Genomic DNA, 12,807 nt, shown 5'->3' with positions numbered 1-12,807 from the left:
GTTAAATATTTCTAAGAATATTTTTTTGCATTGTGCGTTATGGTAATGAGCTTGAGCCGTAGTCACGATCCCAGATCCGGGATGGGGAGTTCTAAGAGTTAAGCCCACCCAACACGCAGGCGCCCCATCTAGCCATCTGGAACTGCAAATGCGCTACGCTAAATGCTAATAGCACTCGTTAAAACTCAAACGTTCATTAAAACACACATGCAGGGTACTGAATTAAAGCTACACTCGTGAATCCAGCCAACAAGTCAGATTTTTAAAATGCTTTTCGGCGAAAGCATGAGAAGCTATTATCTGATAGCATGCAACACCCCGAAATACCTGAAGGGGACGTAAACAAAATAATTAGCATAGACAACACGCTACTGTCACGCCGTGGTCATTGTATTTTGTGTTTTTGTTATATGTTTGGGTAGGCCAGGGTGCGACATGGGTTTATATGTTGTTTTCGTATTGGGGTTTGTATTATTTGGGATCGTGGCTGATTAGGGGTGTTGTTAGGCTTGGCTGCCTGAGGCGATTCTCAATCAGTCAGGTGCTTATCGTTGTCTCTGATTGGGAACCGTATTTAGGGAGCCTGAGTTTCGCTTTGTATTTCGTGGGTGATTGTTCCTGTCTTTGTGTAGTATTCACCAGATAGGCTGTAATTAGTTTCGTTCAGTTTGTTTTTGTATTTAGTTATTTCATGTATCATTTCGTTTTCTTCATTAAAGATCATGAGTAACAAACACGCTGCATTTCGGTCCGACTCTTCCTTCAACAGACGAACGCCGTTACAGCTACACAAAACGCAGAAATAAAATATAAAACATTCATTACCTTTGACGAGCTTCTTTGTTGGCGCTCCTAGATGTCCCATAAACATCACTATTGGGTCTTTTTTCTGATTAAATCGGTCCATATATACCCTAAATATCGATCTATGAAAAGTGTGAGATCCAGGAAAAAAGTTAAAAAACGAAACGTCATTTTTTAAAATAAAAAGTCTACGATAAACTTTCACAAAACACTTCGAAATACTTTTGTAATCCAACTTTAGGTATTAGTAAACGTTAATAATCTATCAAATTGATCACGAGGCGATGTGTATTCAATAGCTCCACATCTTCAAATCATGGTCAGAAATTTCTCTTCCAAAACTTCCTGTCGGAGACCGGAAGCAATGGTGTCTCTCTTACTCGTTTGACCAAGAAACAACGCCCAGGCAATTGACAAGACTGGTGACATCGTGTGGAAGCTGTAGGACTTGCAATCTCAGCCCCATATATGCAAGTGGCGCATTGATATTTCTTCCAGTTTTCGGTGATCAGTTTTTCTTGCGCTTTTCGATTAAACACACGTTCTGTTATAGTCACAGCAGTGATTTAACCAGTTTTAGAAACGTCGGTGTTTTCTATCCACACATACTAATCATATGCATATACTATATTCCTGGCATGAGTAGCAGGACGCTGAAATGTTGTGCGATTTTTAACAGAATGTTTGAAAAAGTAAGGGGTAAGCTTAAGATTAAGCTAACACAATGTGCCATTGGAACATAGGAGTGATGGTTGGTGATAATGGTCCTCTGTACACAAGGACAGGACATTTCTAAGTGACCCCAAACATTTGAACGGTAGTGTATGTCGAGTCTGCCTGTCGGAGGTAGAGTTCCAGAGCTCACAGGTGTGCCTGGCATGGATTGTGACTCCATCTCGTTCCTCGCACTCTTCAACTGTGTCATTCAACGCCCGACTCTCCATCAATGCCGCCTGGCTCTGGACCAATGCATCAGCTGTCGCCCGTATCTCTGCCCTCAGATAATGTTTCTCTTTCTGCTGGTGTGCCTTCAATGACTCGATCTCGGTCTTCAAAGTTTGAATCTGATCCATGTGCACCTTCATCAGATGAGCAGAAAGGCCCCCATCGATTACAGTGGCCTATGATAGAAACGGTAGATCAATTAAGAATTAAAAGAGACTCCAACACAAATGCTGTGCACATTTTAGGAATCTAGCAAAACTAACTGCTTTCTTGGCAATCATGCATTTTTCCGTTGTGGCCTGTTGTCCAGCCCTTTGTCCACATTTCTCAATGGATGGTTGTATGCTCTGCAAAAACATTCACGTTTTTAGTACACTATTTTTTTATTTAACCTTCATTAAACTATTTTATTACACAGTATGCCTACACAATGATAATAATATTTTTTATATAGCCTAAGAAAATGCACTGAAAGCAAAATACCGTTCCTTTTGGTGATCCTCTCAGGGCCGGCTCATTTCCTACTGTGGTACGGTCCTAACCCTGGAACGGGTAGCACCATAAAAAGAAGCCGGTTTGATGAAAACAATGTCTGTTCTCTTTGCTCACAAAGTCACTTTTTTTATAAACAGCTCATTTTTGAATAGTAACTGTGTTAAGGTTAAGGGTGGAGTTGGGGCCGGGGTGAGGAGTACTGGAAAGGTGTGACTTTTATAGGCCATAAGTATACAGCAGATCGCCAATTCTCCTCACTTTGACTATGCTGTAACAGTGTTGCACCATGACCAGGATTTCTATTCATTTAAGTGAGCAGATTAGGGCTTTCAGGAGGAACGGAAAATCTAGTACAGCTAATAAAGTATTTTTTAAATTAATTAGTATATTTGAGTTTAACCACAATATTTGCTGTATTATTTGTTCTGTCTTTTCTGGTGGATTAAACTGAAATCTCAACCAACTTTCTATGGCTCGTTTAAAAAAATAACCCGAAGTGAACGAGAAAAAGGCCATTCTTCAACATGGGGTTATTTACTAATTTGTAAATAAAGCCAGTTTGTTATTCTGCTTTTAGAGGGAGAGACACCAGCAAATTACCTCAATCTCACAGCATAATCTTTTAGTTGAGCAACCACTGTAGGATGTTAAGTACTCGTAAATGAGATGCCATACTGGGAACGCTTTTGTAATCTTAACAAATGGTTTGCGTGTGTCAAAACATTCTGTGATGTGTCGCATATCTGGTAGTGAGAAATTGTTATTTCTTATGAATATGTGGTGGCAAATTGGAATCAAAGTGTTTCTACGTTTTCAATAAAATCAAATAAATATTTACACAGTAGCGGTTTCTGTTTTGTTCAGTGGAAGATGTTACACTCATCCTGGTTCAACAATTCAAATTATTACAATGACCAAAAATATTATATTTTAGAAGGACGCTGTACAGATGAACACACGTATAGACGGACAGACAGACAGACACCCTAGTATGAAAACACTGGCGTACCCCTTCATTTTTTAGGTCCATGTTTCTTAAATCCTGGTCCTGGGGACCCAAATGGGTATACATTTTTGAACTACACACTTGATTCCACTAATAAAATATTTGAATCAGGCCATATATAGCCCATCTCTTTCTCTGTCTGCACATACAGTATGTGTACATGTAACGGATGTGAAATGGCTAGCTAGTTAGCGGTGCGCGCTAGTGGCGTTTCAATCGGTGACGTCACTTGCTCTGAGACCTTGAAGTAGTGGTTCCCCTTGCTCTTTTTTTGTGGAGCGAAGGGTAACGATGCTTCGTGGGTGTCAGTTGTAGATGTGTGCATAGGGTCCCTGGTTCGCGCCCGGGTATAGGGACAGTCTAAAGTTACTGTTACACACACGTTTTTCAAATAGGCTTTTTTAACTATATCCATTCAAATGTTTGATGGATTATTTTTGAGGGATGGAATTTCTATCAACCTGTGATACAAACACAGACTTACAAATGTATCCAGTAATGCTCTCTGGATGTGTGTAACCAGTTGGTCCGGCATGGAGAGGTTGAGAGAATGAGCCTCAGTTTGGCCTGTAGGTCCTCGTGACACCAGAATGGCAGGCAGCGTCACAGAATACTCCACAGCCCTGAGAACAGAAATACATTAGAATAACTTTTTCCCTCCCAGAAGGAACATACATTTATTAGATTACAAAAAAAGAAAAATCACTCACACCTAGTGGTTAGAGCGTTGGACTAGTAACCGGAAGGTTGCAAGTTCAAACCCCAAAGCTGACAAGGTACAAATCTGTCGTTCTGCCCCCGAACAGGCAGTTAACCAACTGTTCATAGGCAGTCATTGAAAATACGAAATTTGTTATTAACTGACTTGCCTAGTTAAATAAAAGGTATAAATAAATACTGTGGTACAGACATCAAGCCATTTCTGGTACATACAGTACCTTCCCTCCAGAAGACCGAGAGATGTGGTTGGATATCTTTTGCAATTTCCAGAGGAGCCCACACACCCTAAATTTGCAATGGCCCTTAGAATACCAAGGATGTATGCCTATACCCAAATAAGCACCCTATTACAGATAAATATTTGGTGAAGTTGGCATATCTATTTTACATTCATTGTAGTCTCTTGCCACAGTCGCCGTATGAGTGCCATGATTCGAAGTGAGACTAGTACATACATTTGTCATGACATCTGATATTTGCAGTCATTGTTGGATCTTTTGACTGGTGACCCAAAAGCATTTCCACGTTCTATCTCCGTACTGCTTGTTGTGACTTGGCTACCTGTTCAACTTTTTCACTTTTCAACTCCGAATAACATATTTCAAACTCTGTATTTAACACGCTTACCAAGGTCCTAATTTTGTCTTTTTAATTCAATGCCTCAGATCTGCACGGCCTCCTCTGGACCAAAAAATAAAAGCTAAGTAACATTATGCCTTCTGATTGCAGTTGCTGTACTTGTAATACAGTGCCTTCAGAAAGTATTCAGATACCTTGACTTTTTCCACATTACAGCCTTATTCTAAAATTAATTTATTTTTTCTTAGCAAATCCACACACCCCCTCCCCAAATAAAGCGAAACAGGTTTAGAAATGTTTGCAAATTTAAAAACAAAACTTATTTACATAGGTTTTTAGACCCTTTACTATGATACTTGAAATTGAGCTCAGGTGCATCTTGTTTTTAATGAACATCCTTGAGCTGCGTCGACAACTTGATTAGAGTTCACCGGTGGTGAATTCAATTGATTGGGCATGATTTGGATAGGCACACACCTGTCTATATAAAAAGGTCCCACAGTTGACAGTGCATGTCAGAGCAAAATCAAAGCCATTATGTCAAAGTAATTATCAGTAGAGCTCCAAGACTGTCGAGGAACAGATCTGGGGAAGGGTACCAAAACATTTATGCAGCATTGAAGGTCCCCTAGAACACAGTGGATTCCATCAATCTTAAATGGAGAACACCCTTCCTAGAGCTGGCTGCCCGGCCTAACTGAGCAATCGGGGAAGAAGGGCCTTGGTCAGGGAAATTACCAATAACCAGAAGGTCACTGACAGAGCTCCAGTTCCTCTGTGGAGCTGGGAGAATCTTCCAGAAGGACAACCATCTCTGCAGCACTCCACCAAATCAGGCCTTTATGGTAGTGGCCAGACAGAAGCTGGTCCTCAGCCAAAGGCACAACAGCCAGCTTGGTGTTTGCCAAAAGGCACCTAAACACTCTCAGACCATGAGAAACAAGATTCTCTGGTCTGATGAAACCAAGTTTGAACTCTCTGGCCTGAATGCCAGGAAATGTCTGGAGGAAACCTGGCACCATGTTTTTCAGGAGCAGGGACTGAGAGACTAGTCAGGATCGAGGGAAAGATGAACAGAGCAAATTATACAGATCCTTGATGAAAACATGCTCCAGAGCACTCAGGACCTCAGACTGGAAGGTGAATCTTCACCCCAACAGGACAACGACCCAAAGCACACAGCCAAGATAATGCAGGAGTAGCTTCGAGACAAGCGTCTGAATGTCCTTGAGTGGCCCAGCCAGAGCCCGGACTTGAACCTGATCAAACATCTGTGGAGAGACCTGAAAATAGCTGCGCAGCAACACTCCTCATCCAAACTGACAGAGCTTGAGAGGATCTGCAGAGAGTAATGGGAGAAACTCCAAATACAGGTGTGCCAAGCTTGTAGCATCATACCCAAGACCGTGAACGCTGCCAAAGGTGCTTTCACAAAGTACTGAGTAAAGGGTCTTAAATACTGATATAAAATTTACATTTCAGATTATTGTTAATACATTTGCAAGAAAAAAAAAAGAGGTTAATCCATTTTAAAATAAGGCTGTAACGTAAAAAAGTGGGAAAAGGAGTCCGAATACTTTCCGAATGCACTGTACACAGGAGAACTATCGCCTTGGTGAGAATAGACGTGTTGCAAGCTCCGCTGCAGACACAAATTATTAGGCAAGGGCAATTTAAGTGTAGGAAAGAAGGATCCAGCATCTGTGCCACCAATAAATACAGGTAGTGTTAATTCCTCTGCACAGTCCCCGCAGCTAGACCGTATTCCCATGACTCCTGGAAAGACATGTGGTCGGCATGCTCAACAGGTGTCGCTCATTCAGACGATAGACACATTCAACCGGTTTCCCCCACTAAGCAACTAGCCAGAGCCAGCCTTCTCAGGTCTGTATTAAGCGCAGGGGTGGGCAATTCCAGTCGTCGGGGGCCTCAGTGGTGTCTCAGCTTTGCCCCAGCTAACACACCTGACTCCAATCACCTAACCACGCGCTCTCACCACTGGTGTCCCCCAGGGCTCTGTTCTAGGCCCTCTCCTATTCTCGCTATACACCAAGTCACTTGGCTCTGTCATAACCTCACATGGTCTCTCCTATCATTGCTATGCAGACGACACACAATTAATCTTCTCCTTTCCCCCTTCTGATGACCAGGTGGCGAATCGCATCTATGCATGTCTGGCAGACAGTGTGGATGACGGATCACCACCTCAAGCTGAACTTCGGCAAGACGGAGCTGCTCTTCCTCCCGGGGAAGGACTGCCCGTTCCATGATCTCGCCATCACGGTTGATAACTCCATTGTGTCCTCCCCCCAGAGCGCTAAGAACCTTGGCGTGATCCTGGACAACACCCTGTTGTTTTCAACTAACATCAAGGCGGTGGCCCGTTCCTGTAGGTTCATGCTCTACAACATCCGCAGAGTACGACCCTGCCTCACACAGGAAGCGGCGCAGGTCCTAATCCAGGCACTTGTCATCTCCCGTCTGGATTACTGCAACTCGCTGTTGGCTGGGCTCCCTGCCTGTGCCATTAAACCCCTACAACTCATCCAGAACGCCGCAGCCCGTCTAGTGTTCAACCTTCCCAAGTTCTCTCACGTCACCCCGCTCCTCCGCTCTCTCCACTGGCTTCCAGTTGAAGCTCGCATCCGCTACAAGACCATGGTGCTTGCCTACGGAGCTGTGAGGGGAACGGCACCTCAGTACCTCCAGACTCTGATCAGGCCCTACACCCAAATAAGGGCACTGCGTTCATCCACCTCTGGCCTGCTCGCCTCCCTACCACTGAGGAAGTACAGTTCCCGCTCAGCCCAGTCAAAACTGTTCGCTGCTCTGGCTCCCCAATGGTGGAACAAACTCCCTCACGACGCCAGGACAGCGGAGTCAATCACCACCTTCCGGAGACACCTGAAACCCCACCTCTTTAAGGAATACCTAGGATAGGATAAAGTAATCCTTCTCACCCCCCCTTAAAATATTTAGATGCACTATTGTAAAGTGGTTGTTCCACTGGATGTCATAAGGTGAATGCGCCAATTTGTAAGTCGCTCTGGATAAGAGCGTCTGCTAAATGACTTAAATGAAATGTAAATGTAATCATGATCTTCATTTTAGAATGCAACTTGATTAAAATCAGCTGTGTTTGCTAGGGATGGAGAAAGAAAAAGTGCTACACCAAATCAGGCCCCTGAGGATTGGAATTGCCCACTGCTAGTGGGGTCTGAAAACAAGTCATTGGAGACTTCATTACCCACAATATTAGACTTAATAATAATCATCTCGCAATCATACATTGTTTACCAGGGGAAAGGGCTACCGACAAAGGCTAATCTTAAAAATAAAATAAGGAAAATTAAATGTTGATACAGTAGTGGCTGTGACCAAAAGTTGAGAATGACACAAATATTAATTCCGACAATGTTTGCTGCTTCAGTGTCTTTAGATATTTTTGTCAGATGTTACTATGGACTACTGAAGTATAATTACAAGCATGTCATAAGTGTCAAAGTCTTTTACTGACAATTACATTGTCATGCAAAGAGTCAATATTTGCAGTGTTGACCCTTCTTTTTCAAGACCTCTGCAATCCTCCCTGGCATGCTGGGTCACATCCTGACTGATGTCAGCCCATTCTTGCATAATCAATGCTTGGAGTTTGTCAGAATCTGTGGGTTTTTGTTTGTCCACCTGCCTCTTGAGCATTGACCACCAGTTCTCAATGGGATTAAGGTCTGGGGAATTTCCTGGCCATGTACCCAAAATATCAATGTTTAGTTCCCCGAGCAACTTAGTTATCACTTTTGCCTTATGGAAAGGTGCTCCATCATGCTGGAAAGGCATTGTTCATCAGGAAACTGTTCCTGGATGGTTGGGAGAAGTTGCTCTCGGAGGATGTGTTGGTACCATTCTTTATTCATGGCTGTGTTCTTATGAAAAATTGTGAGTGAGCCCACTCCCTTGGCTGAGAAGCAACCCCACACGAACGGTCTCAGGATGCTTTATTGTTGGCATGACACAGGACTGATGGTAGAGTTCATCTTGTTTTCTCCAGACAAGTTTTTTTCCAGATGCCCCAAACAATCGGAAAGGGGATTCAGAGAAAATGACTTTACCCAAGTCTTCAGCAGTCCAATCCCTGTACCTTTTGCAGAATATCAATCTGTACCTGATGTTTTTCCTGGAGAAAAGTGGCTTCTTTTGCTGCCCTTCTTGAAACCAGGCCATCCTCCAAAAATCTTCACCTCACTGTGCGTGCAGATGCACCCACACCTGCCTGCTGCCATTCCTGAGCAAGCTCTGTACTGGTGGTGCCCCGATCCCGCAGCTTAAATCAACTTTAGGTGACGATCATGGCGCTTGCTGGACGTTCTTGGGCGCCCTGAAGCCTTCTTCACAACAATTGAACCGCTCTCCTTGAAGTTCTTGATCATCTGATAAATGGTTGATTTAGGTAAAATCTTACTGGCAGCAAGCCCTTTTTGTGCAAAGCAATGATGACGGCACATTTCCTTGCAGGTAACCATGAAAGAGGGGAAGATCAATGATTCCAAGCACCATCCTCCTTTTGAAGCGTCCAGTCTGTTACTCAAACTCAATCAAAATGACAGAATGATCTCCAACCTTGTCCTCGTCAACACTCACACCTGTGTTAGAGAATCAGCTGATGACAGCTGGTCCTTTTGTGGCAGGGCTGAAATGCAGTGGAAATGTTTGCATGGAAAACATAGCATAACATTCTGGAGTATATGCAAATTGCCATCATACAAACTGAGGCAGCCTGTGAAAATGAATGTGTCATTCAAAACTTTTGGCCACGACACTCCTGGTCTACAAGACGCCTACTAGACTGGGGTAAAAACTGGCAGACTAAATGTCTAAGAACCCCGCCTAGAGCCTCGCCGCGTCCCCCTGCACCCATTGAAGTGCAAGACATCTCCGCTCCCCCGAATAAGTCGACCACTGGAAGGCCTTCAGTAAAGAGGCAAGCGGTCACCCTCCCTCATTGTCCATATGACTGCACCATAGAACTCCTACCGGCTCCACCCCTCCCCGGGCCCGTATTTACTCCCTCTTGATCCTTGAAGCTGCAGTAATGGACAATTATATTCACGAGTTGCTGGATGCAGGTTTCATTCACTCCTCAACATCCCAAGATGGTGCAGGTTTGGAGGTCTGTGTCTTTTTGCACCGATTACCGAGGGTTGAACAGGATCACAATTAAGAACCGTTACCCCCTACCCGATGTCTGCCGCCTTGGAGCTGATCGAGGGGGCTGAACTCTTAACCAAATTGGACCTCCGCATTGCTTACAATCTGGTGAAAATCAGGGAGGGAGATGAGTGGGAGACTTCCTTTAACCTCTCTGGAATATTCGGGACGGTAGCGTCCCACCCCGCCAACAGCCAGTGAAAGTGCAGGGGGCCAAATTCAAAACAAAAATCTCATAATTAAAATTCCTCAAGCATACAAGTATTTTACACCATTTTAAAAGATACAGTTCCCATTAATCCAGCCAGTGTCTGATTTCAAAAAGGCTTTACAGCAAAAGCACCACAAACAATTACAGGTCCTTGCGAAATTTCCAATGGTGGAACAAACTCCCTCACGACGCCAGGACAGCGGAGTCAATCACCACCTTCCGGAGACACCTGAAACCCCACCTCTTTAAGGAATACCTAGGATAGGATAAAGTAATCCTTCTCACCCCCCCTCCCCCCCTTAAAATATTTAGATGCACTATTGTAAAGTGGTTGTTCCACTGGATGTCATAAGATGAATGCACCAATTTGTAAGTCACTCTGGATAAGAGCGTCTGCTAAATGACTTAAATGTAAATGTAAAGTATTCGGCCCCTTGAACTTTGCGACCTTTTGCCACATTTCAGGCTTCAAACATAAAGATACAAAACTATTTTGTGAAGAATCAACAAGTGGGACACAATCATGAAGTGGAACGACATTTATTGGATATTTCAAACTTTTTTAACAAATCAAAAACTGAAAAATTGGGCGTGCAAAATTATTCAGCCCCCTTAAACCTCTTAAGCCTAGCCCTGTTTACTGCCCCTAATGGAGGAATTGGGTACCCATATAAAACAGGATACATTTTTGTCAAAAGTTGCTAATATATGCATATAAAAAATATTGAATAGAAAACTCTAAAGCTTCTAAAACCGTTTAAATTTTGTCTCTATGTAAAGCAGAAGTCTCAGGGCATGCATTCTCCCAAAATCTCTCGTCATGGAAAAAGTTGGCCCAACTTTGACGTCATCTTAAAAGCCTTCCCAAACAACTACCGCTCTGGGAACAGTTCCTACGTGTTCAACGCGAAGCCTGTTTTCAATGGGGCTTCTCATTGTGTGAATCGCGCGTTCACGAGACGTTGAGCGTGCCGAAAGGTCTCGGTCACGCAAAAAAAAAAGTATGTTTATGCGCGCTCTGCTCCCGCTCTCTTTTCTTCAGGATCAATTACAAGACGTGTGTTTCGCTTCGTCTTCACAATTGCTGTACACCTTTATAACATGTTAAAGCTTAATTATGAACATAGTTTGACAAGTTTACTCGACATATAATATATAATTTCGACGTTTTGGTGCGCATCCACTTGAATTTTGCCTACATTTCGACCGAAAAGTGGCTATTTTGAGAACCGAAAGACGCAGACTTGAAAACTAAACGCTGTTTTGGTAAGTATAATCCCTTCCAGGTCTTTTGATGGAAGAACAGCAAAGGTAAGGGAATATTTATGTGTTAATTTTGGGTTTCTGTCGACTCCAAGATGTAGGAGGCATAATGATACATTTGGAGCGCCGACTACTAGTATAGCCTAGTAAACGCAAACTGTAACGTTAAAAATAAATGTAACACAGCGTTTGCATTTAGAAGAAGTGTATCTTCCTATACATATGTAAAACATGCATATTTAGTCAAAGTTTATGATGTGTATTCCTTGTTAGCTGACGTTATCTGCCGGAGCTATTTAATTTCTCCTGACATTTTAGTAGCATTTTTTGAACGATGAGTCATTGTAAACAGAGATTTATGGATATATTGCAGATTATTGAAAAAAAATGAATTTACTGTGTAACATGTTATATTACTGTCATCTGATGAAGATTTCAAAAGGTTAGTGAAATTATTATTTTTTTAATCCCGAGTTTGATGATTGCATATTTTTTCCTACTTGGCTATGCTAGTGAGCTATGTCTGCAGTGGTGGTTTGACATAAATATGTGCTATGTTTTCGCCGTAAAACATTTTAGAAATCTGACTTGTTGCCTGGATTCACAACGAGTGTAGCTTTAATTCAATACCCTGCATGTGTATTTTAATGAACGTTTGAGTTTTAACTAATACTATTAGCATTTAGCGTAGCACATTTGCATTTCCAGAGCTCTAGATGGGACGCCTGCGTGCCAGGTAGAAGCAAGAGGTTAAGTTAATACTTCGTAGCGCCACCTTTTGCTTGTGATTACAGCTGTAAGTCACTTGGGGTATGTCTCTATCAGTTTTGCACATCGAGAGACTGACATTTTCTCTCAAATGTCAATATGCCTTGTATACTGTTGTTCAGATTAGTTATCATTGTTTTAGTTCACAATGGAGCCCCTAGATCCACTCTGCATACCCCTGTTACCTCCTTTGTCCCACCCCCCACACATGCGGTGACCTCACCCATTACAACCAGCATGTCCAGAGATACAACCTCTCTCATCATCACCCAGTGCCTGGGCTTACCTCCGCTGTACCGGCACCCCACCATACCAGTCTGCGCATTATGCCCTGAATATATTCTACCATGCCCAGAAACCTGCTCCTCTTATCCTCTGCCCCCAACGCTCTAGGCGACCAGTTTTGATAGCCTTTAACCGCACCCTCATACTACTCCTTCTGTTCCGCGGGTGATGTGGAGGTAAACCCAGGCCCTGCAAGTCCCCAGGTACCCTCATTTGTCGACTTCTGTGATCGAAAAAGCCTTGGTTTTATGCATGTCAACATCAGAAGCCTCCTCCCTAAGTTTGTTTTACTCACTGCTTTAGCACACTCTGCTAACCCTGATGTCCTTGCAGTGTCTGAATCCTGGCTCAGGAAGGCCACCAAAAATTCAGAGATTTCCATACCCAACTATAACATCTTCCGTCAAGATAGAACTGCCAAAGGGGGCGGAGTCGCAGTCTACTGCAGAGATAGCCTGCAAAGTAATGTCATACTTTCCAGGTCCATACCAAAACAGTTCGAACTACTAATTCTGAAAATTACTCT

The 12,807-nt window shown here is 43.1% G+C and overlaps 1 protein-coding gene across 4 annotated transcripts in view; it reads right to left on the bottom strand.

Annotated features, from left to right (window-relative positions):
* txndc16 (thioredoxin domain containing 16) overlaps window positions 1-12,807 on the bottom strand; it is a 69,761-nt gene that overhangs the window by 20,528 nt on the left and 36,426 nt on the right. For 3 of the 4 annotated variants that reach the window (XM_046308688.1, XM_046308690.1, XM_046308689.1), the window contains one exon: window positions 3,735-3,873. In XM_046308688.1, the coding sequence (XP_046164644.1) occupies window positions 3,735-3,873 (139 nt within the window). Of the gene's footprint in view, window positions 1-1,380; window positions 1,926-3,734; window positions 3,874-12,807 lie in introns of those variants that run through there. The other variant, XM_046308691.1, reaches the window with a different exon arrangement.

The sequence above is a fragment of the Oncorhynchus gorbuscha genome, linkage group LG17 (genome assembly GCF_021184085.1).
Source record: "Oncorhynchus gorbuscha isolate QuinsamMale2020 ecotype Even-year linkage group LG17, OgorEven_v1.0, whole genome shotgun sequence".
Classification (NCBI taxonomy): domain Eukaryota; kingdom Metazoa; phylum Chordata; class Actinopteri; order Salmoniformes; family Salmonidae; genus Oncorhynchus; species Oncorhynchus gorbuscha.
The sequence above is the reverse complement of the archived record's forward strand: the minus strand, read 5'-3'. Positions and strand labels throughout refer to the sequence as shown.